This window comes from Equus caballus, chromosome 6, assembly GCF_041296265.1.
Source record: "Equus caballus isolate H_3958 breed thoroughbred chromosome 6, TB-T2T, whole genome shotgun sequence".
In the NCBI taxonomy this organism is placed as follows: domain Eukaryota; kingdom Metazoa; phylum Chordata; class Mammalia; order Perissodactyla; family Equidae; genus Equus; species Equus caballus.
The window spans coordinates 53,556,460-53,577,012 of record NC_091689.1 but is presented as its reverse complement, the minus strand read 5'-3'; the positions used below and the strand labels follow the sequence as shown (position 1 = coordinate 53,577,012).

Genomic DNA, 20,553 nt, shown 5'->3' with positions numbered 1-20,553 from the left:
CCAGGCTATGGCTGCTCCTGTGTGTTTGGGGGGCAGAGGCCTTGGCTGTGACTTGTTACTAAACTTCTGGGGCAAATCAGGCCACAGGCCTGCCTGCACTCCCACCCCTGGGGTCACACTGGAAATATAAAATGAGATTAAACCTCACCCCTCAGATGTAGCTTTGTGTAGACAAGCTTTACCTGTGCAGGCAAGACCACATTGAGGGCCTTCTCTCTACCACCGCGTGCTAACACCAATGAGGGTCAGTGGTGCTGAGGGTCTCCAATGTTCCTCCCTGGCACCTGGAGGGGTCTTACTTCATCAGCATGATTTCTCCTCTCCTAACAACTCCCTGGTTGCTAAGGAAGTATTTCCAGATCTTAGGGCTCACTCTCTGTCCTATTCCAGACCACAGCGGGGTTTACTGTCTCTCTTATAAGTTTGCCAGGAGCAAAAAGTAACATCCCAACCTCCTGTCAACTCACCAAGGAGAGATTTATTGCAATTAACTAAAAGAACACTTGTTATGACAGGAATACCATATGCTTCAGCAAAGATAGGATCCCAGCTTGTGGCTGACCTTTGCAAACAGTCAACGTCCTGCCAACACAGCCTTTTTTTGGTTGCACGGTCATTAATAGTGCAGCATCTGGGCCCAGAGATGTTTCCAAGGTGGAAACTCAGAGGCTGGCACTCGGATAGCGCGGTCACCTGCAGGGCTGTAGTTTTCAGCAGACTGCAGCAACCCCTACAGGCTCTTTGTTTGGATTGCTGAACCCTCTACTCAATGTTCACCTTCCTTTTCTTCCTTACAAACAGAATCGTAGGTATATTGGGAGCAGCAAATTCTTCGTTAAAAGTACTATGTTTCCCAGCCTGCCTTGCATTGTCAAGATCAGTGACTTGCAAGGTGAAGTCCCCTGGAGATTTCTGGGAAAGTCTTGCCTTCCTAATATAGATGGTGCCCCTTGACCTCCCCTCCTCCCTCTCTCTAATGTTTAGGTTTTGTGAAGGCTAATTTGGCTGATTCTAGGCTTCCTTTCAATTACTTCCCAGGTTGGAATTATGTTCAAAGGTTTTGAAACTGCTGGAAGTCTGATTTCTAGATAATAAGAGAATTCCTGTATATGAGTTGATTACTTTTTAAAAATGGATGTAGACAATTTGATGCTGAATATTCTAAGTGAAAATGATTAAACATCTGCCCTTTTTCAAAGTTATTAATTCATACCTGGGCAAACATGAGATTAGGTAATTAATTACAGAAAGATCAAAAAGCTTGAGGAATGGGCAATTTATTTTAATAAAAGGAAAGAACTGATCTTGCTACAGTGGGAAAAAAATGTGGAATTCAAAAATTACTGCATTTAACTGTATCCCCATTTATCTCTGCACAATGGCTTTATCTCAATGTCTCGATTCCCTCTACTATGTTTTCCCGGCAAGGTATTGAATGAGAAATCTATCAAGTTGACTGATTGTCTGACATATCTGATCTAGAGTGGCTTTTACACCACTCTTCTCTCCCTTTTTTCTCCCAGTAAATACTTTTGATTTTGACATTTACCATATTAGAAATGACAGATGCCCGAGGGCAAAAGCATCAAAGCTAGTAGGATCAGAATGTTTGCTAAGGATCTTTTTTTCATAGAGTAGCATGTAGTTTTATTGAATCCTTGAAATGCAAAACCAAACGAATTCCTCTATCGTGAAAGAAAACAATCCAAATGACTGTAAACCCCAGAAACTAACAGGAGCACTTGAACTTTCAGTACAAACATATTTATTTTTCAAACTCGGACATTTTTCTGAAGTACTCTTGTAAACTAAATACCTCTCTCCCTTCTCCCCTTTACAACATACCATTTCAGTCTGTTTGTTTATAGAATGAAGGCCTTAAGGAAAAGCCTTATTCACATTCCCACAAAAGAAAGAAAGAAATATTTGTCTTTAGGATCCATTTAACTGCACTTGACTAAATCCTGGTAGAGGCTCCAATCTTTATAAGAGACACATAACAGGATGATCTTTCATCCTCAACAGATTCCTACTAATATAGCTAAACAGTTTATTACATTATTCAAATACATTTATTGAGCTCCTATTATGTGCAAAGTATTGTTCCAAAGTAGACACCGTTCCTTAGATGTAAAGTGGGCCACTGAAATGATAACTTCAGAAGTTTAGGACTTTGAAATACTCAAAATACCCTAAGGATAGGAAATGTTTATTCTGCCGGCTCCAAAAGTATCCAGTTTATTTCTAGGGAACAGCTCAGGCATTGGAAGAAAATAATTCAAACTTAAGCCTTAATAAAAGATGAGTTAGGGAGTGGTTGTACCTTTACAACATAACACAAACAACAATGTGAAGTACATTCTGGTGATCTAAAATGCTAGCATCTGTGCAAGGTAGTCTAGGAAATGACACCAGTTTAAAAAGAAACCAGTACCAATTTCAGAATAAACCAGGATACAGATTGATTGCAATTTACAGGAAATATAAAAATATAGAAACACCAACTCCTCCCCATAGCACCGAAACTGTACTCCCTCAGACACACTGCCATCATTGTGAAGCAGGCGGGTAGACTGGGTCAATTTAAAACCTATTACATAATTAACCAGTACAGCCAAGTTTGTGTGTGTGTGGTCCCAAAGACTTTTCAACATATTTTTCAACATTACAATTGTAGGGATGGAAATTGAAGAAATTATAAGTATTTTTTTAGAGACAGCTTACAGATTTCTCACAGATCCCAAAATGCAAAGATGGCACATCACCACTGGAACACAAGTTATTTTGTCTATCATCCATAAGACAGAACTTCACAGGACATCAGGCTTCCGAGGTCTAAGTGTTTCCTTCACATGCCTCTAACTGGGTGTTTTCTCCTGAACTAAATAGGTCCTTTTCTCAGGTCAAGTGTTATCTGCTGGCAAAGTACCTTCAGGATAAATACACTTGCATCACTTCTACATTCCCCAGTCAAGCCTCCATTTATAGGCTTAAACTCCGCTCCAGGGCTCTCTATTCAAAACTTCCTACCTTTACCTAATGTGGGAAGGAGAGAGACATTCCAGGAGAGCTTTGCAATCTCCAGCCCACGGCCCGCCTCTGAAAGTCAAACTCAACCTCAGTTCCTGAAAAGAGCCTCAGTAGTCTCCCATTCAGAAACTTGCTAGTCCTATTATTTCCTAAATGTGGTGATTAAATAAAATTAAATGCAAATAATAAACATTAATTAAATAACAAACAAAATAAATTAAAAATTACATGGTCTGGCAGTTTTCAGAGAAAGTAACACAGGTCAATTTCAGGTTAAGTTCGCATTCCTTTCTGTACCAGTTTCTACAATGAGTGGGCAACACTGCCCTCTACAGGGTTGATTCCATTACATCCCTTAGTTTACATGGTGGGAAATGCCCAGGATGCACGGACTGGAGCGCACACACATTCTTTCTCTTACTTCTGGGACGCAGTCTGTCCTTAACCTTCTGTGAATGACTCTGAAGACCAGGGAGCCCCTAGAGAGGCCATGAGACTTCATGAAAGCTCATCAAGGGGATAGAAACTAACACCTGTTGCAGTGGTTTTCAAACCTTGGTAGGCATCAGAACCACCGGAAAGGCTTGTTTAAACACAGATTGCTGGGCCCCACCTCCAGAGTTTCTGATTCCAAAGAGTCAGGGGTTGAGTCCAAGAATTTGCTTTTCTAACAATTCCCAGGTGATGCTAATGTTGCCAGTCCAGGGGCCACTCTGTGAGCCAGACACTGTTCTAGGTGCTTTATCTCAGTGAATACCTCAAGGTCCCACAGTAGTGACCGCGGCTGTAATAAACCCAGGACTGTCTAACTCAAAAGCCATTGCTCTCTTCCCCGCTCTGTGATGTTAGTAAATGAAGCTGTTCTTCACTTCATCTTCCTTGGCCTCATCTTGCTGCAAGGCGGTGGGGTTTATATGACCAGTTAGCTGTTTCCCCTCTCAGAGGCCCTGGAGGTCTGGATATGAAGCCACCCAGGAAGGTCTGCTCCATCCCCAGGCTGGATCTGCAGGCAAGCTGAGAGGTGAGGGGACTGGCATGTCATCTGGAGGGGCCTCTCTTGGGTCTTGAACCCTCCTCCAAGTTCAGAGGGGGTCTGTTCGCTCTGGATTCTGGAATTCTTTTACTCAGAAACTCTGGAAGAGAGGTTTTACAGCTAGTGTCTCCTCTCACAGGCATTTTGAGGAACTCAAAGCCTAGTGGGGCTTGGAGAGGCCCAGAGGGTGGCCGTGTCTGCACCCTCTCCAGCCTCCACTCGGACCCCCGGCACAGGCACAGGGACCGCCCCCCCACCCCCAACAACAACTTCAAAACAGGAATTCCCAGCTGTATGAAGACTGAATGGTTTTGACGAAGGAAAAATCGTTTTCAGGCCACATATCCCACTAGGAACAGACAAGTAAAAAGTCCCTGGCAGTCAACCCCAGGGAGGACGTCACAGTGATGGGGAATGAAGGGCTGGGAGGACCCCCGCTTCAGCAACAGTTTTTCTCATCCTTTGCACTCAGCTCCTAACCCAACTTGGTGTTTTCCTGAGGGAGCTACAAATTTGGAGCATCCCATGGGGATGTTTTTGACCTCGGTCATAAGGGGGAAAGGATGTTCTCAGAAAAACAACCGTGCGGGCTGGTCAGCAGAGATCGAGGTCGTGGCCACGGCTGCTCTTCGTGCAGAGCTGGACGCTGGACTCCAGCTGCTCACTGAGTTCGTCCAGAGCCCCGGTGCAGGACTCCAGGCTCTCTGCCAGTTTCTGAATCTTGGCCCTCAGCACGGCCTGGCTAACTTTGGTGGCCCCCTCGGCCCGCCTGGGGATGAGGAAGCCACGTGAGCCGAAGAAGACGATGAAGTAGACAGAGTTGTACAGGGCGACGGAGGCGTTCCTCCCGCACTGGAGCAGCTGGCGGTCCCCGCGGCCCTGCCAGCGGCAGAAGAACTCGAGGCAGCTCAGGATCTCGCGCATCTGGTCCTGGCAGGTGGCCGCGATCTCCTGCACCCTCCGCAGCTCCCGGGAGTTGCAGAAGATCAGGGAGAGGTCGGACGTGATGGTGACGGCCCCTCCGGCGGTGGCCATCCCCAGCCCCACGGCCGAGGCCAGAAGCGAGACCCCCAGGGTGACCGGGCTCAGCGAGAGCCCCACGATGGCGGTGACGGCCCCCGCGGCGCTCAGGGAGCTGCCCGCCACGTTGGCGGCCAGGGAGCGCCGGCGGAGGCGCTCGAGGCGTCGGGCCACCTCGCGCAGGCGCAGCACCTGGCCGTGCAGCCGGCCGCGGCGGTCCAGCAGCAGCCCCTGGAAGCGGCGCAGCGCGTCGGCGCCCTGCAGCTCCCAAGCCGCCGGCCTCTCCATGCCCTGCGGGGACACAGACGCGCAGTTAGCCCAGAGACTCCGTGCCTGCAGGCTGCTCCGGCTCGGGGTTCCCATGTGCAAAAGTTAAACACAACAGCTACTGCCATGCATGGGGAAACGGGTCATTTTCCAGTGAGTCATGTGTCAAGTTCTCAAAAACCAGTTCTATAATCTGGGACAAGTCACACAAGTTCTCAGGACCTTAAATCCGCATATGCAAATAGGAATAATACTATCGTCCACTTCTCTCCCAGGGAACGCTAAGGATGGCCTTTATGAACTATTAAATAAGATGTAAGCTCAGTGAGCAGGGAATGATGGTATTAGAAGTCTGTTGCAAGACTGAGGTTTCTGCTCTATTGAAAGATAACAAGCAGTCTCTTTACAAGTAAGCGGTGCTTTACGAGTGATGGGTTGTACCACTTTACAAAGCCCTTTCATTACTTGAAGACGTGGATCCTAAGAGTTTTGCAATACAGTTTTTTTCTCTCTTAGGAGTGAAAAAAGCAAGTCAGCAAAAAATCAAAAATCAAAACTCAGATATTGTTTATCAAATGTAAGAAACGAATCTTTCTAAGTTAGATGCTTGCCTGAAGCAACTCTCTGTCTGTTATTATTCCAGGGTCTTATCTTAGAATCAAGCCTAAGATGTGGTTTGCGCACTTTATTCTAACTAGAGCTCATCAGGTCTTCAGAAATCCCACTCTTTGATGAGTGCTTAATTAAAACTAAATTACATTAAATTAATACCAGAATGTCTCTTTATTATGGAATTTTCCTTAAAAAAAAAATAAGTAACAGTTGAATAAAGTTGTCACCAAAATTTTTAACGACTCACTGAGAGCTTCTTGTACCAAGTTGAACTGAAGCCAGTTGAAGATGACTAACAAAGAGAGAGAACTGCACATCCTGGGGTGAAAGCACATCCTTCCTAGTTTCCCACCTTCATATCCACTGGACTCCTCATTATTAGGAACTTCTTAAAAGTGGCAAATAAGCCACAGAAATAGAGCATTTCAATACTGCAAGACATCAGGGCAGAAATCATTATTCTCATCTGAAAGATGAGGAAACAGAAACACAGACATGTTCTAGAATCAGCTGATTCTTCAGAGCCCAGCCTAGAGTCCTGGTCTCCTGACTCCTTAATTTTACCTGCATGCCTCCATAATTCCACCCATCAGGGGTACATTTCCGGGTAAAGATACCTCTTAGCAAAAGGAGAAAAAGGCACTCGAAATATATAATGGACCAAGGATATAACCCTAGTATTACAAGCCCACTGGCCATTTTTCAGACAGTGTCCCTCCAGGCTCCCCACTTACCATTCACTTCTGGCTATCTCCAGGAAAGAAAAGACTGGGGCTGTTTCTGGATGAGCATGTTTTATAGTTCCAGAGAACCAATGACTGCCCTGGGAAAGCCTTGTCTTATTCTGAGAATTTGCCATTTCCTGTCCTGGCCCCTGCTGCCTTCATCCCGAAGGATGTGACATGGTGGAAAATGACCTGCCAGCCGCACAGCACATCCCGTATTTAGGAAATGAACATTGTGTGTTCGTTTTCCCCCAAACGCAGGAAAAGAACCACAAGTTCTTCCCCAACTTGAAACAAGTGCTGTCATTCTCCCAGGGGGCATGCCCTGCCTTTCCTCTCCTGAGAATAGCTAATGACGTTATCCAGGAGGACAACGAACCCACCCCAAGCTGACCAATTATAGTGTTTCTTGAGAGGCCACCACTACAAAATTATTTTTTAAAAAGAAAAAAGAGGGAGGGAACCCTCTTATGTCTGATATAGCGACTCATAGTGCACTTTGGTATTTTAAAAAGCTTTGTGAATCTGTGAGTGGTTGAAACATGCGCTCCATTCAGTGCGCAGCCTTAAGGCAAGGCCACACCCACAGGAAGTGCTGTGTGCAGTTTGGGGCATCTCCAGCTGTGGAGAAGATATTGGAGGTCTCCAAAAGGGCACACTGCAGGCCACATGCGTCAGAAAAATCAGCGGGGTCAGGCTGCACAAGGAGCTAATTATACACTTCCAACAGCAGCCAGGATTTGCCTTCCGGGTTTTCATTTGAAGTAGTTGTGGCCCATGCAATAGGTAAATGGAGGGATTCCAGCCCCAGGTTAGTGAAGCATGGGCTGAAGGGCAATTATCTGAATAATTCAGGAGTGAAAAACACGTGGAGCACCTCAGATGCTTTCTGGGGCATTCACATAGGCGGTTGGAGCTCAGCCTGGAAGCCTCCTACCAGAGGGCACCAAATACATCATCTGTTTTCTAACACTCTCATCTTCGGATAAGGGAGGCCAAACTGGTTTTTCATTTAAATGATTATTGTCTCAACTGTCTGGTTTATCTGGAAAGTATTAACAGCCATATCTTTCTGGAACACAATTAAATTCCCCACCTTTATAACACATCGTGTTTATCAACACAATGCCATGTGCTACTACTCACAGCCATGGTCCTTTCGAACCTGATTTTTCTGAATTTGGTCCATGTCCAAGTATTCTGGTTATAGTTCCTCAAAGGATAAATATAATCTTAGTCAAGATGCCTTCAGCATCTACCTGCGCTTTTGAGGTAAGAAGGGGGAAAATATCTTCCTCTGTCCCCAAAGACAGTCATTCCAAAGGAGATGTGTGCCAGAGTGAATCGGGGAGTGGGGGTGGGCAAGGAGGAACCATACACTGATTCCTCAGTTCCCAAAAGCTCCTCCAACTTCCCTGGACATTTCTTGTGTGTCTTGGGTTTAGATGAACACAATTAAATCTTTGTTTCATGGATGATGAATTTTGCTGGGATCCAGGGAGGGTCATCATCTTCAGAGCATCAGTAATCACAGCCCAGAACTAGGTTGAAGAAATAGAAGCTACTGGAGAATGGACAGCATGTGTACTGACCTCAGTCCATATCCTGGAATTTGCTTTTCTCTGTGTTGTAAACTCATTTTCTTCATATGTGTGTCTTTATGGAGCAAAAGGAATCCAGTCATTTGATAGTTCGGGCTAGTTGACATTTTACTGCCTGTAAAAACCTGGTACTTTGCATTACTTACAAGAATGGACACTTAAACACAACACTTTTGTCTCAGCATTTATTTACTTTCATATATTTAAGCACAATAAGAAACTTGAAGAAAAATTGAAGATATTTTGATGAAAACGTTTATGTGGGCAGTTCCCCCCCCCAAAATCTGTGGACTCCATCCTCTAATTTCTATTCTAAATTGTTTTGGGAGCACTTGTAACATCACCCCAGAGAGACTACATTGAAACGGTGGCTGACTCTCAGATTAATCTTCAGATCCGTTAAACCCACGATGGAGTTAAACCATACCATTAGTAGTACTAGTTAATGGATTCTGAGTCCTGGAACCATAAGGAAATACAGTGTAGGAAAGAAGGGAGAAAGAGAGTTTTTTAAGCATAGGAATCTCCAGACTCCAACCCTGGAGGATCTAAATCAGGAATTGTGGAGTGGAGTCTGGGAAAATGTAGGTGCTTCTGCCCTGCAGCCAGGGTCGTGAACCACTGCTCTAGAAGCTGCGGATTTTCTGACCACTGGTTACATGGCAGCAGAAACAGTAGGGCTAGCAGACAGCAGCTTGTTAGTTAGGTGTTTATACAGATCAGTTATTAAGAACCCATTAGTTTTGGGCCCCTGGTTAAAACGAACACATTTTAAAGATAAGTGGCAATTATGCTCAGGGCCTCCCAGAGATCTAAAGAGGCCTGGGCCACCTCCATTTTTTGAGGGTCTCAGTGAATTCAGAAAATGAAGAAATTCTAACACAAGATACAAAAAATTGTGGTTTATTTCTTTTAATTGCAATGTAATATATTTTGCAATGTCAATATTTGGCTATTCACAGGATAATCGCATGATTTATAAGATATTAATTCACAGTGCAGTACAGTGGTAATGTGACTCAAGTTGAGAGTTATGATGATGACTTTTTCCTTTTCATCTTTATCAGTATTTCTCAGTGACTATACATAAAACCCGTTTTGGAGACAATATCAAAAGTACAAAATTGAGACAATTTGTGAACGTGAGGTTTAGGTCAAAGATCTTTCAGACTTTCCTTTGTAATGGGCCCTAAAATGTACAATTACCCAAATAAACAAAAGTTAAGTCAAAATGACAATATCCACCTGAGGATTTCTGCCCATGTTTTTTGTATATTTCCTGAGAATGTAAGTGCTCTAACACATAGTTAAGCTCTCAAAATTGCTTGGTGAATTAAACTAAAGAAAAGCATTTTGTCCTCTTAAAGAAATGTTGTTATTTTCATAATAATTAGATGCGAGTTGAACATTAAATTATCTCTTGGATTACACAACTGAGTAGGTAACAGAGGCCTTATTCTGCAGATGACTTTCAGGATATCTATGTTGCATGACATCTCGCCTATTATTGTCATAAGCTCATGGAACTGCATAGGAAAAAAAGACCCAGTGAACACTGAACCCCGGCCATTTTCATTTCTCCAAAGTGGCCTCTGATCTCTGTTAATGTACACACACATCTTTAACCACTGGTGTTTAAACACTGGTTTGTGTTCTTTTTTCCACTTAACGTTCCTGCAGATACACACTTCTCTATGTTGACACAGTCCTCACCTCCGTCATTTTTAATAGCAATATAATAATCCCATTGTTTGCTTAGTCATTTCCCTATTAGACACTTGGATTGCTTCCAGTTCTTTTCACTATTATAACTAGAGTTGCCGGGAACATCTGTGTACATTTCACCCCTTTGGATTATTTCTTTGGAGAGCATTCACAAATGGGAAAAGACCTAGTGAAGGAGAATGAACATTTTCATAGTTTTTGTTACATGTCGCTATATTGCTTTCCAGCAGAACCACCTTATAATGCTGTTAGCTTTTTAGGAATCCCAGCTGAAGTCTCTGAGACAATTCAGTTTTCTTATATTAATGGTTAATTTGTTTGGTTTTTTTCAGCTCCACGAACGTGTCTTGAATATCTGCTGTGTGCCAGACATCATGCTAGATGCGGAGGATGAAAAGCTAAATAATATACCTTCCCTGTCCTCCAGGAAATGGCAATCTATTGGAGAGAAAGACACAAAACAAATCATTTCAATTCAGTGTGGAAAGTGCCAGAGATGTATGCACTAAGGAAGCACAGAGAAAGTACATGCCTAGGAAGTTAGGGAAGACTTTCTGGAAGCACTGATGAGGAGCCGAACCTTGAGAGTTGACCAGAAGATATTTGGACAAATTTAGGAGGGAGGCGAGGGCAGGCTAAAGGAACAGAATGAATAAAGGCTTGGGAAGAGCAGTCAGGATGCTTCAGGCAGTCCGTATTGCTGAGTATAAAGTGGGATTGGGCTGAAAGAGGATGTAGGAGGCAAGTCATTATGGTTCTCAAATGCCATGTCGGGGAAGGGAGCCACTGAAGGCTTTTAATCTGTGGGCTTACAGGGTTAGATCAGACATTACTGACAATTGTGTGAAGGATAGTTTTCAGAGGTACACAGCTAAAAACCAGGAGATGAGCTAGAAGGCTATTGAAGTTATCTAGGATTTGGACAATGTTAGTAGAATGGAATGAAGAGGATAAAGTAAAATACATATTTTGGAAGCAAATTTGCAAATCATACTTAAAGCTTCTGTTCAGACATGGTACCCATCATATCCACTTACCTTTTATTGGTCAATCAAGTCACGTGGGCAAGCTAACATCAGACAGAGAAGTATACTCCTCCCATAGAGGGGGGCAAGAGGAAGAAATGCAAACCATCAGACTATCTACCAGAGGGCTTTCCTTGTAGAGGAGATACTCTAAGATGAACTGAGACACCACCAACCATCTCATATACTCTCTTCCTCCTCAGTTATTTCATTGGACTTGCAGTCTCCATGTGGATAGAAAAAGAATCTCACTCTGGCTGGTATAAGCAAACTACTGCTATGAGTCTGGGGGAAAATGGTAGAGAGTAGGAAAGGACCAAGGAGTTCTGGAGAACCAAGAAGCTGGAAGGAGAAGCTGTTCTGTAGTTGGCATAGCCTGATTGGATGCCACTGATGACCACTGCTCTTTCTTGTCCTTGCATCAGCTTAAGAATCAAAGTTCTCTCCCTGATTTCAAAATATACTACAAAGCCATAGTAACTAAAACAGCATGGTACTGGCACAAAAATAGACACACAGATCAATGGAACAGAATCGAGAGCCCAGAAATAAACCCACACATATATGGACAGCTAATTTTCGACAAGGGAGCCAAGAGCATACAATGGAGAAAGGAGAGTCTCCAATAAATGGTGTTGGGAAAAGCAGACAGCCATATGCAAAAGAATGAAACTGGACCACCATCTTACACCATGCAGAAAAATCAACTCAAAACAGATTAAAGACCTGAGTGTAAGACCTGAAACCATGAAACTTCTAGAAGAAAATGTAGGCAGCACGCTCTTTGAAATTGGTCTTAGCAGCATATTCTCAAAGTTCTAGGAGCAACCGCTGGGTTGGCTGAGCTGAGGTCAAGTGCCCATCCCCTGGCTGTACTGCCCAGGGAGAGGAATGGCCAATTGCCTTCAGCTTCCAAATGGAAGATGGTAACAGAAATTTACCCTCCCGCCAAGACTGCATAAAGTCAGGGAGAAGAAATTTCACACTCGGAAATTATTGTGGGGGTGGTGTATTAGGGAAAGGGAAATTGATGATTAGGGGAAACAAAAGAAAAAGAAAACATTCACAACAAACTTTTTAATCTAATCTGACCCACCTGGAGTTTATTATAGTGCATGGTGGGCGTTAAGCTAATCCTTCTCCAGACTGATCACTTTTATAAGATAGTAATATGCTTTTCTACAGATGTTTTCCTGTCATTGTCTTATATTGATTTTTTACCATTGTTTATATCTACTTCTAGAAATGCTATTCTTTTTCACTGATCACTTTATCTGTTTTTAATTCAACATAACAATTTTGAAAATCATTCCTTCATAATAGGATTTTTATTTTTAGAGAGAATCTATCAGCACTGCCCTTTTCTGGAAAAAAAATGTAATTTTCCTTGCTTATTGTTCTGGACAAATCTGACACTAGGAGCTCTTCAGTTGTCCCAGGCTCCCTAATGTGATCAACTGAAGCCGGTTTAATTTTGTCCCACTTCCTCCTTTTGCAGGTGTGCACACCTGCACAGAACACCTGGGATGATGTGGGTGAAACATACATTACATCATTAATATAGAAGTGTTTGCCCGTGGGCCCTATTGCAGCATAATTGCTTTACCACATGCCTTTTCCTCTGGTGCCAGAGAGACTGCAGCTGAGTTCACACCCTCCAGTAGCCATAAAGATTCTCTTATCTCCCAGGACGGTGGGGGAAACAATTACCTTTGTCTGTCCCTTTCCCAGGCTTAGTCATTAGCTCCCACGTCCTCAGACATATACAACAATCATTGCCACCCGGATTGTAACACCTGCCACTTTGTAAGTACAGAAGCATAATAAATGTTAAGTTGTCCCTCAACTTTTAGACAACTTGAATAGTTTCATTTTTAGCATGTCTCTTGTACCCAAGAGAATGTTGGATATTGGTTTTCTTTTTCAACTTTGCTGAAAGCCTATTTGTTGCAGAAGAATTCAGTCATTTCACGTTAAACACTATAAGTAAAGCAAGGATGTATCTTCCAACACTCTGAAAGTTGATTGTTCCTGCTCTAGTTATTTGCTTTTTTTAAATAAATGGTTTCTATAGTGAGTTTTCGACTCTGTTTGTTTTGCATTAGGTGAGAAAATAACTTTTTATAATCCACTTTTTTCCCTAAAGATTTAGCACTTTAAACAGTATTTCTACCTTTACTATCTATGCTAAGGAAAAGTTTAAACTACCTTTGAAAAAAATTCTGTAAGGTAGACCTCTGCATGTAGAGTGAAAATACAGAGCTTCAGGCCTGAGTCTGCTGTTCCAGTGTGACTTTGGGCAAATCACTTAACCTCTCTGATCCTCAATTGCCTTTTCAGAGTTTCTTGATTAAATTAGAAAATGAATATGGAATCCTATTGAGACCTATAAAATGTGGTACAATAACTGGGCCAGCCCATGGCGTGGTAGTTAAGTCCAGCACACTCTGCCTCAGCAGTCCAGGTTTGCAGGTTCGGAGCCCAGGTGCAGACCCATGCCACCCATCATGCCATGTTGTGGCAGGGGACCCACATACAAAATAGAGGAAGATTGGCACAGATGTTGGGCTAATCTTCCTTAAGCAAAAAAACAGGAAGATTGGCAACAGATGTTAGCTCAGAGTGAATCTCCTTCACCAAAAAAAAAAAAAAAATCTGGTACAAATGTTAGTTACTAGTAGCTTTTTTCAAGCCAGTGACTATTTGTGATTTCTGATTATCTGTAACCTTTTAAGTAGTTCAATATCTATACTTTAGTATTCTAATACTATATTATTTGATTTACCAACTGACTATATGTTATATCAGTATTTTACCTTTGCCTTTCTATGGCTCCTTCAGGAATATCTTTTTTATTTTTCATCTATGGAGCAATTCAAAAGTGATTTTTTTTTTTTTTCTGAGAAAGACGCACCCTGAGCTAACACCTGTTGCCAATCTCCCTCTCTTTTTTTTTTTCCCTTCCCAAAGCCCCAGTACATAGTTGTAGATTCTAGTTGGAGGTCCTTCTAGTTCTTCTACGTGAGCCACCGCCACTGCATGGCTACTGACAGACGAGTGGTGTGGTTCTGCACCTGGGAACTAAACCCGGGCTGCCAGAGCAGAGCATGCTGAACTTTAACCATGAGGCCATCAGGGCTGGCTCCAAAAGTGATTTTTAACTTATCATATGAATTTATAATTTCTCTGCCCTTTTTGTAACTGTAGAAGGTAGCTTGGGAACATATGCCTTACGCTTGGTCTAATACTATCTCTTTACCTCCTTCCAGAGGATTCCAGGATCTGTGTGGGTACCACATTCCATGATCCTCCTCCACTGACTACAGCCAATTGGACCAGAGGTGGACATCTGAACCAAACTTGGCCAATCAGATTCTTTCTCCTGAGATTTTGGAATTTGGACCTCGAGAGAGTTGAGTTAGTCTTCTCTGTGGCTGGAACTGAACGACGGAACCCAGGATCTGTGGGGCAGCTACCTTTTGCCATTATGGTCCCAAAGAGCAGAGAAAATTTGTTTGCTGAGAAAAATAAAGAGACAAGGACCTGAGAGGTGAATAGAAAGAGAATCTTAATTTTTATTTCTCGCCATCCTTCTGTTCCACAAGCCATCTGCACATCCTTGTTTTTTTAACTCCCCTTTTATTCCTTGAGTGATCTTGACTTGATTTCTGATCTTTGCAACAGAGAACCTTCACCAACACTGCAGCATATAAGATCTACTCTTTGACTTTAACGTTAAAAGAACTGACATAGATTTTTGGAGGTTTTTCTCACGCAGTGCCCATAAGTGAATTAACTGTTTAATAACCATTTAGGGGTTTCTCCTGCCTTTGTCTTCACCTTAGGTGAACAATGCTTTCTTTTCATGAAAAATATAGTCTATGTTTCTAACCACAAAAGAAATACTTCTTGCAACAAATTTATATAATAAAAAATGTAGAAAGTTAGAAATGAAAGTTTTCCCTCTCCATCTGTTTTCACCCTCTAGAAGTAATACTAAGGCTTATAGTTTGCTGTGTGTTCTTACATAATATTTATGATTACACAAATATGTAGCCATGGTTTTCTTTTACAAAAATAGCATATTGTTGCATATATTGCTATGCAACTTTTTTCCCACTTAAAAGATACAGTATAAACATTGTGTTAGTCATTCTCTATCCCTATAAATCACTTTTGCCCTTTCTTTCTGGCCTGCTCTGTGCCCCAGCAGGCTGATCCCTACGGACCGCCTCACTCAGCTTCTGATGGGATTCAGCCAATGGGAGGCACCAGCAAGGGACCAGAGCATCAGAGGAAAGAAGTCAGTGTATTCCTTCTCTGCTTTCCCCGCTCCAGCTCTGTCTTTTGCAGTAGCTGTATCCCTCTTTGGCTATGGTTCCTCTGGGTGGCCTGCCTCTATGGTTCCAAATTTCACTGGGCATCTGTCATATATGTCCTCTCCCTTGTACCTTAAGCCCCAGGAATGGTAATGGTTTCCCACAATTGCTAGTCTGTAGGTACTTCTCCATCCCTTCTTTGTTGGCTTAACCCTGCCCAACCTCTGTAAGTAACCCTTCCCTTAAAATCTCTCCATCTGAACCATCTGGGGTGAGTTCTGTTCCCTGCCAGGACCTTCTCTTATACAGATATTTGTCCAAGGTGAAACATGTAGCTGTCACTCATTGTATGGACAGATCATAATTTATGTACCCATTCCTTTATTGATGGACATTTATCATATTTTCAACTGAATCCTTTATCACAAACAATGGTACAGTGAACAAACGTGTGTGGGTACGTGCATCTGTGTATAGACTCTTGGTGAGTATTTCTGTAGAAGAGATTCCTAAATTGGAACTGCTGGAACAAAAGGCATATATATTTTTAATTTGATAAATATTTTTTCTCCCTCGTGGGCAGGGAGTCAACAATTTCCTCTCGCTGGAACATACTTACATCTAATAAGCAGCAAACAAGCTATAGCTCCGATAAATGAAAAAGTAAGACTCTAGTAAAACATGCATGTTTAGACCATTAATCCAAAAGAAATCATGGATATTTCTAAACCTAAAAATAAAGTAAGTCTTTATAAAGGAGTTTCTGAGTCCTACAGCTATTCAATGTAATCCTTCAATCAGCTTTATTTCAAGGAAAGAGAACAATTTCTGACTGTTTGAACTAATCTGTCCAGAAAAAGTTCCAGTAGTCCCTAAGTGTATTAGATTAAGCACATGATTAAGAATAAAACCCAAAGAACATTCTGATGGTAAGTTTCAGAGTACAGTCACATACTATTCAACTTCTATTTGGGGCCCAGATACCCAAGATGCTTGCTATCACCTTCTAGGTTTAAATTTACAAGCTTTAATATCTCAAAAGCAGAGAGAGGTTCAAGGAAGCAAAACAGAGGTGATCATTGAGCATTGTATGTAATAAGTTAAAAATAATTTAAATTTCCATCAGTAGGGGAATAATTAGTTAAACTTTGGTATATCCATACTAGGGAACACTATGTTGCATTTTAAAATGTCCTTCCTTGATTATGAGTGAAGCGGAGAACCTTTCATATGTTTATAGAAGGCTTCCCCCCCCTCCCCCCCATCCCCTGCCTTTCTATATCCTCCTATGTGGATTATCTGCTCATATCCTTTGCCCATATTTCTATTTGGATGCCTTTTTTTCTTATCCACATATTGAAGGTTTACTATGCTATGGATACTAATTCTTGTTATGTATATAGCAAATATTTACTTTCAGTCCTTTGTTTGTCTTTTAATTTTACTCGTGGTGTTTTGTGGTCTTGACGTCATGTAATCAAATTACCAATCTCTCAATATGGCTTTTTGCCTTTCTGTGTCTTCTAATAATAAAAATAGACTCTTCTAGGTTTTTAATACCACTTCAATTATTATTCATGAATGGTAAGAAGCAGAAATTTAATACCTCCTTCCAAAGGGAAGGCCAATTACCCCAACATCTTTCCCAGAAGCCCCAGTCAATGTCTTCTTGTCTTTCATGGACTCTAGGCATGCCCATCTCTAAACTTGTCACTGTGGACAGGGTGACTGGATATGCTGATTGGCTTAAGTCAATCAAGGCAGCTGCTGGAGCTGAAGACAGGGTCAGTCCCTCTCAACCCACTTAATAAGGCTGAATGAATGAGGAATTTATCCAAAATAAATTTGGGGAAACTGTTCCTAATACAAAGTACAATAAAAGCTGGCAGCAAAAATAGATGTCCACTGCATAACCTTATGACTTGCTAAGTCCCCATATTTCTATCAATTTATTTGTCTATGTCTACATCAGTATCACATTGTTTAAATTACCAAAGTCTGTGAGATGCTTCATGGCAGCTCATCATACCAGCTAGCAAGGAAGCTATCAACGACAACTAGACTTGTGTCAAAGGGACACAGGAGGCAATGTTGGCCAAGAAGGGACAATTCGACCTTCACTAAGGATAATAATTGCAACGGATTGAAACCGACCAGAAGAACTTAAAACCATGAGTTCACAATAGTTTTTAAAAAAACCCAACTAACTGGTCATCTTTGAAGGATGGAAGGAAACTAATTCAATATCTTGAAAACTGATAAATAAAGGGACAAAACAAGCATTTACCCTGCCATTCCTATATGTCCTGTACCACTGGTACAAGGAAATGCCATAAAAGTCAGGGAATGGTTGCACAACTCTGTGAATATACTAAAAACCATTGAATTATATTGTTTAAATAGGTGAGTCGTACGGTATGTGAACTATATCTCAATAAAGCGGTTCAAAAAAGTCAAGAGAGTGGTTACTTTTTGGAGAAAAAAGGGAGTTGAGACGGGCATGGGACACATATAAGATTTTCTAGGGTGACTGATAAGGTTCTATTTCTTGACTTGGGTGGTGGTTACAGAGATGTTCTCTTTATAATAATTTGTTTTGTGCAGTTTTCTAAACTGTGTTTCACTTTTCAGTAAAAATTTAAGTTAAATATGGGGCCTTCCCAGTGGTGTAGTGGTTAAGTTTGCATGCTCTGTATCAGCAGGCCAGGGGTCACAGGTTCGGATCCCGACCGCAGACCTACACACTGCTCATCAAGCCACACTGTGGAGGCATCCCACATACAAAATAGAGGAGGACTGGGACAGATGTTAGCTCAGGGACAATCTTCCTCAAGCCAAAAAAAAAGAGGAAGATTGTCAACAGATGTTAGCTCAGGGATAATCTTCCTCACCAAAAAAAAAAAAGAAAAGGAAAAATAAATCATTAATGTTTAAAGCATGGAGGAGAAGAGGGAGTGCAGGGTTAGTTCTTCAATGTGCTCTCTAAGCCCCGGGCCTGCTCTGTTGACAGGCTGTCCTAGATGGACAGGTTTGGCTTTGACTGAACATTATGGAGTGTTCTAGGGGGTCTATTGTGGTTCAGTGGGCCAATAGCCACCAGCAGTTGGTCTGTGGTGGGCTGTATACGCCTCAGAACTGAGCTCCAGGCTTTTCCTGGAGAAGTTTACCAAACTGGCCTTGTTGCCTGGAAACAGAAACCCAGGTTCCAATCTCTTCAAATTTCCTCGGAGATGATGGTGTGGGCAAAAATTATTGGATATTTTTATAGTTCTCTTGTTTTGGAGAAGTTTTTTCTTAGTTAAAAAGCAACTAGAAATCTGCAGGCTGGAAAGTCAGGCAGGAATAGACACTGCAATCTTGAGGCAGATTTGTTTCTTTGGAAAAGCTTAGTCTCTGCTTTTAAGGCCTTCAACTCTTTGGATGAGGCCCACCCACATTATAGAGAGTAATCTGTTTTACCCAAAGATTATTGATTTAAATATAAATCACTTCTAAAAAATATCTTCATAGCAACATCTAGACTGGTGTTTGACCAAACAACTGGGACCATAGCCTAGCCAAATGGACTCATAAAACTAACCATCACATGCCTCATTCTCAAATTCAGTCTTGTCCAAGGGGACTGCTTCCTCCTCCCGCTTCTCCAGAAGCATGTATGGACAAAGTCAGAATCCTTTCCACCAAAGAATTTTTCCCTCGCTTAACACACCTTTCAGCAGCAATGAGAAACACCCATCCACCAAAATGTCTGCCTCCTTTTGTTCTCCCACACACTATTTCACTCCACCATCCCTACATCCTGACCAGCGGGTTCCCTTCAAGGTTGACTCAGCTTTCAGTCTCAAACCTGCTGCTGAACTACAGACTTTTTTTAAAATCTCTTTTCAAAATTAATTTTGAATTGTTGCTCATTTTTAGTTGATGAAATTGCTATTACTTACATGATTATATTTTGACTCCAAGGAAAGATGTACAGAATTCTGTTTCTTATGATAGAGTTTTGTAAACAAAATTGATTTAATCTTTTCTAAAAGTTGTTGCTTTACTGTTCTTTTCCCAGTTCCCAGAACAGTGCCTGGCCTGTAATAGGAACTCAGTAAACATTTGTTGAGTGAATCTGTTAATGTAGTAACTTAGTAACAATTTAATCTAGACTATTCTTGCATTCTAAGATAAATTCTAATTAGTCATGATGCATTCTTCTTTCAGAATTCGTCTAAATTAAACTTACTTATTGAGTGAATGATCGATTCTTCTCTGTTCCTATACGGGATCCGGCCTGTGTTTTTCTTTTCTGGGCCGTCCTTGTCCTCACTGGTATCAGAGTTAAGCAAGGCTTATAAAATGAGTCACACAGCTTTCCATTTGATGCTGTGCTCTGGAAAGGGTTGGCTAGGATGGGAATTACTTGTTCCTTGACGACTTGGGAGAACTCATTGTAAAACATTTGGGTCATGCACCTTTTGGGTGGGTATTCCTTTGACAACCATGTCAGTTTCTTTTGTGGTTACTGGTATATTCAAGTTTTCTACTTCTTGTGTATCCAATTTTTGAAATTTATGCCATCTTCAATAATTGTCCATTTCATTAAATACACTGGTATAAATTATATATGGTATCCTCTAATAATGGTTTAAAATTTCCTCTGTATCTGTAGTATGTCTCTTTTTTATCCCAACATTAATTTTATCTTCTTTTTTTTTTAATTTTTTGGTGAAGAAGTTTGGCCCTGAGCTAACATCTGTTGCCAATCTTCCTCTTTTTTTTTCACTTGAGGAAGATTGTCACTGAGCTAACATCTGTCCCAGTCCTCCTCTATTTTATGTGTGATGCCACCAAAGCATGGCTTGACGAGTAGTGCTAGATCTGGGCCCATCTGTGAACCCCAGGCCACCGGGGTGGAGCACACAAACTTAACCACTATGCCACCAGGCTGGCCCCTTATCTTCTTTTTCTTGACTTAATTTTCTAAAAGTTTATCTAATCACTTATTCTTTTCAAAAAACCTATTCTTCATTTTCTATTTTCAATAATTTTAGAGTTGTCAGAGTTAGCAAATAAAAATACAGGATGTAACTTTGTCCCTTAGTTTTCCATTCTATCTTTATTATTTCCTTTACCTTCTTTGGGTTTATTTTGTTGTAATTTTTCTAGCTTCTTGGGTCAAAAGCCTAGGCACTTATTTTCAGTCTTTCT

The 20,553-nt window shown here is 41.7% G+C and overlaps 2 protein-coding genes across 3 annotated transcripts in view; both read right to left on the bottom strand.

Moving 5' to 3' along the window:
* The window catches only part of DDX47 (DEAD-box helicase 47), a 77,512-nt gene that overhangs the window by 31,343 nt on the left and 25,616 nt on the right, over positions 1 to 20,553 (bottom strand). The window lies entirely within an intron of this gene.
* On the bottom strand, positions 1,749 to 6,958 carry APOLD1 (apolipoprotein L domain containing 1). Of its 2 annotated transcripts, XM_070269934.1 has the most exons (3): positions 6,697 to 6,760; positions 6,210 to 6,393; positions 1,749 to 5,374 (listed from the first exon to the last, which is right to left on the bottom strand). In XM_070269934.1, exon 3 carries the CDS (start codon positions 5,369 to 5,371, stop codon positions 4,658 to 4,660), a length of 714 nt encoding a protein of 237 aa, XP_070126035.1. In that variant the 5' UTR covers positions 5,372 to 5,374; positions 6,210 to 6,393; positions 6,697 to 6,760; the 3' UTR covers positions 1,749 to 4,657. The 2 variants fall into 2 exon arrangements, with proteins under 2 accessions (XP_070126035.1, XP_070126034.1); XM_070269933.1 differs by lacking the exon at positions 6,210 to 6,393 and having other exon boundaries at positions 6,697 to 6,958.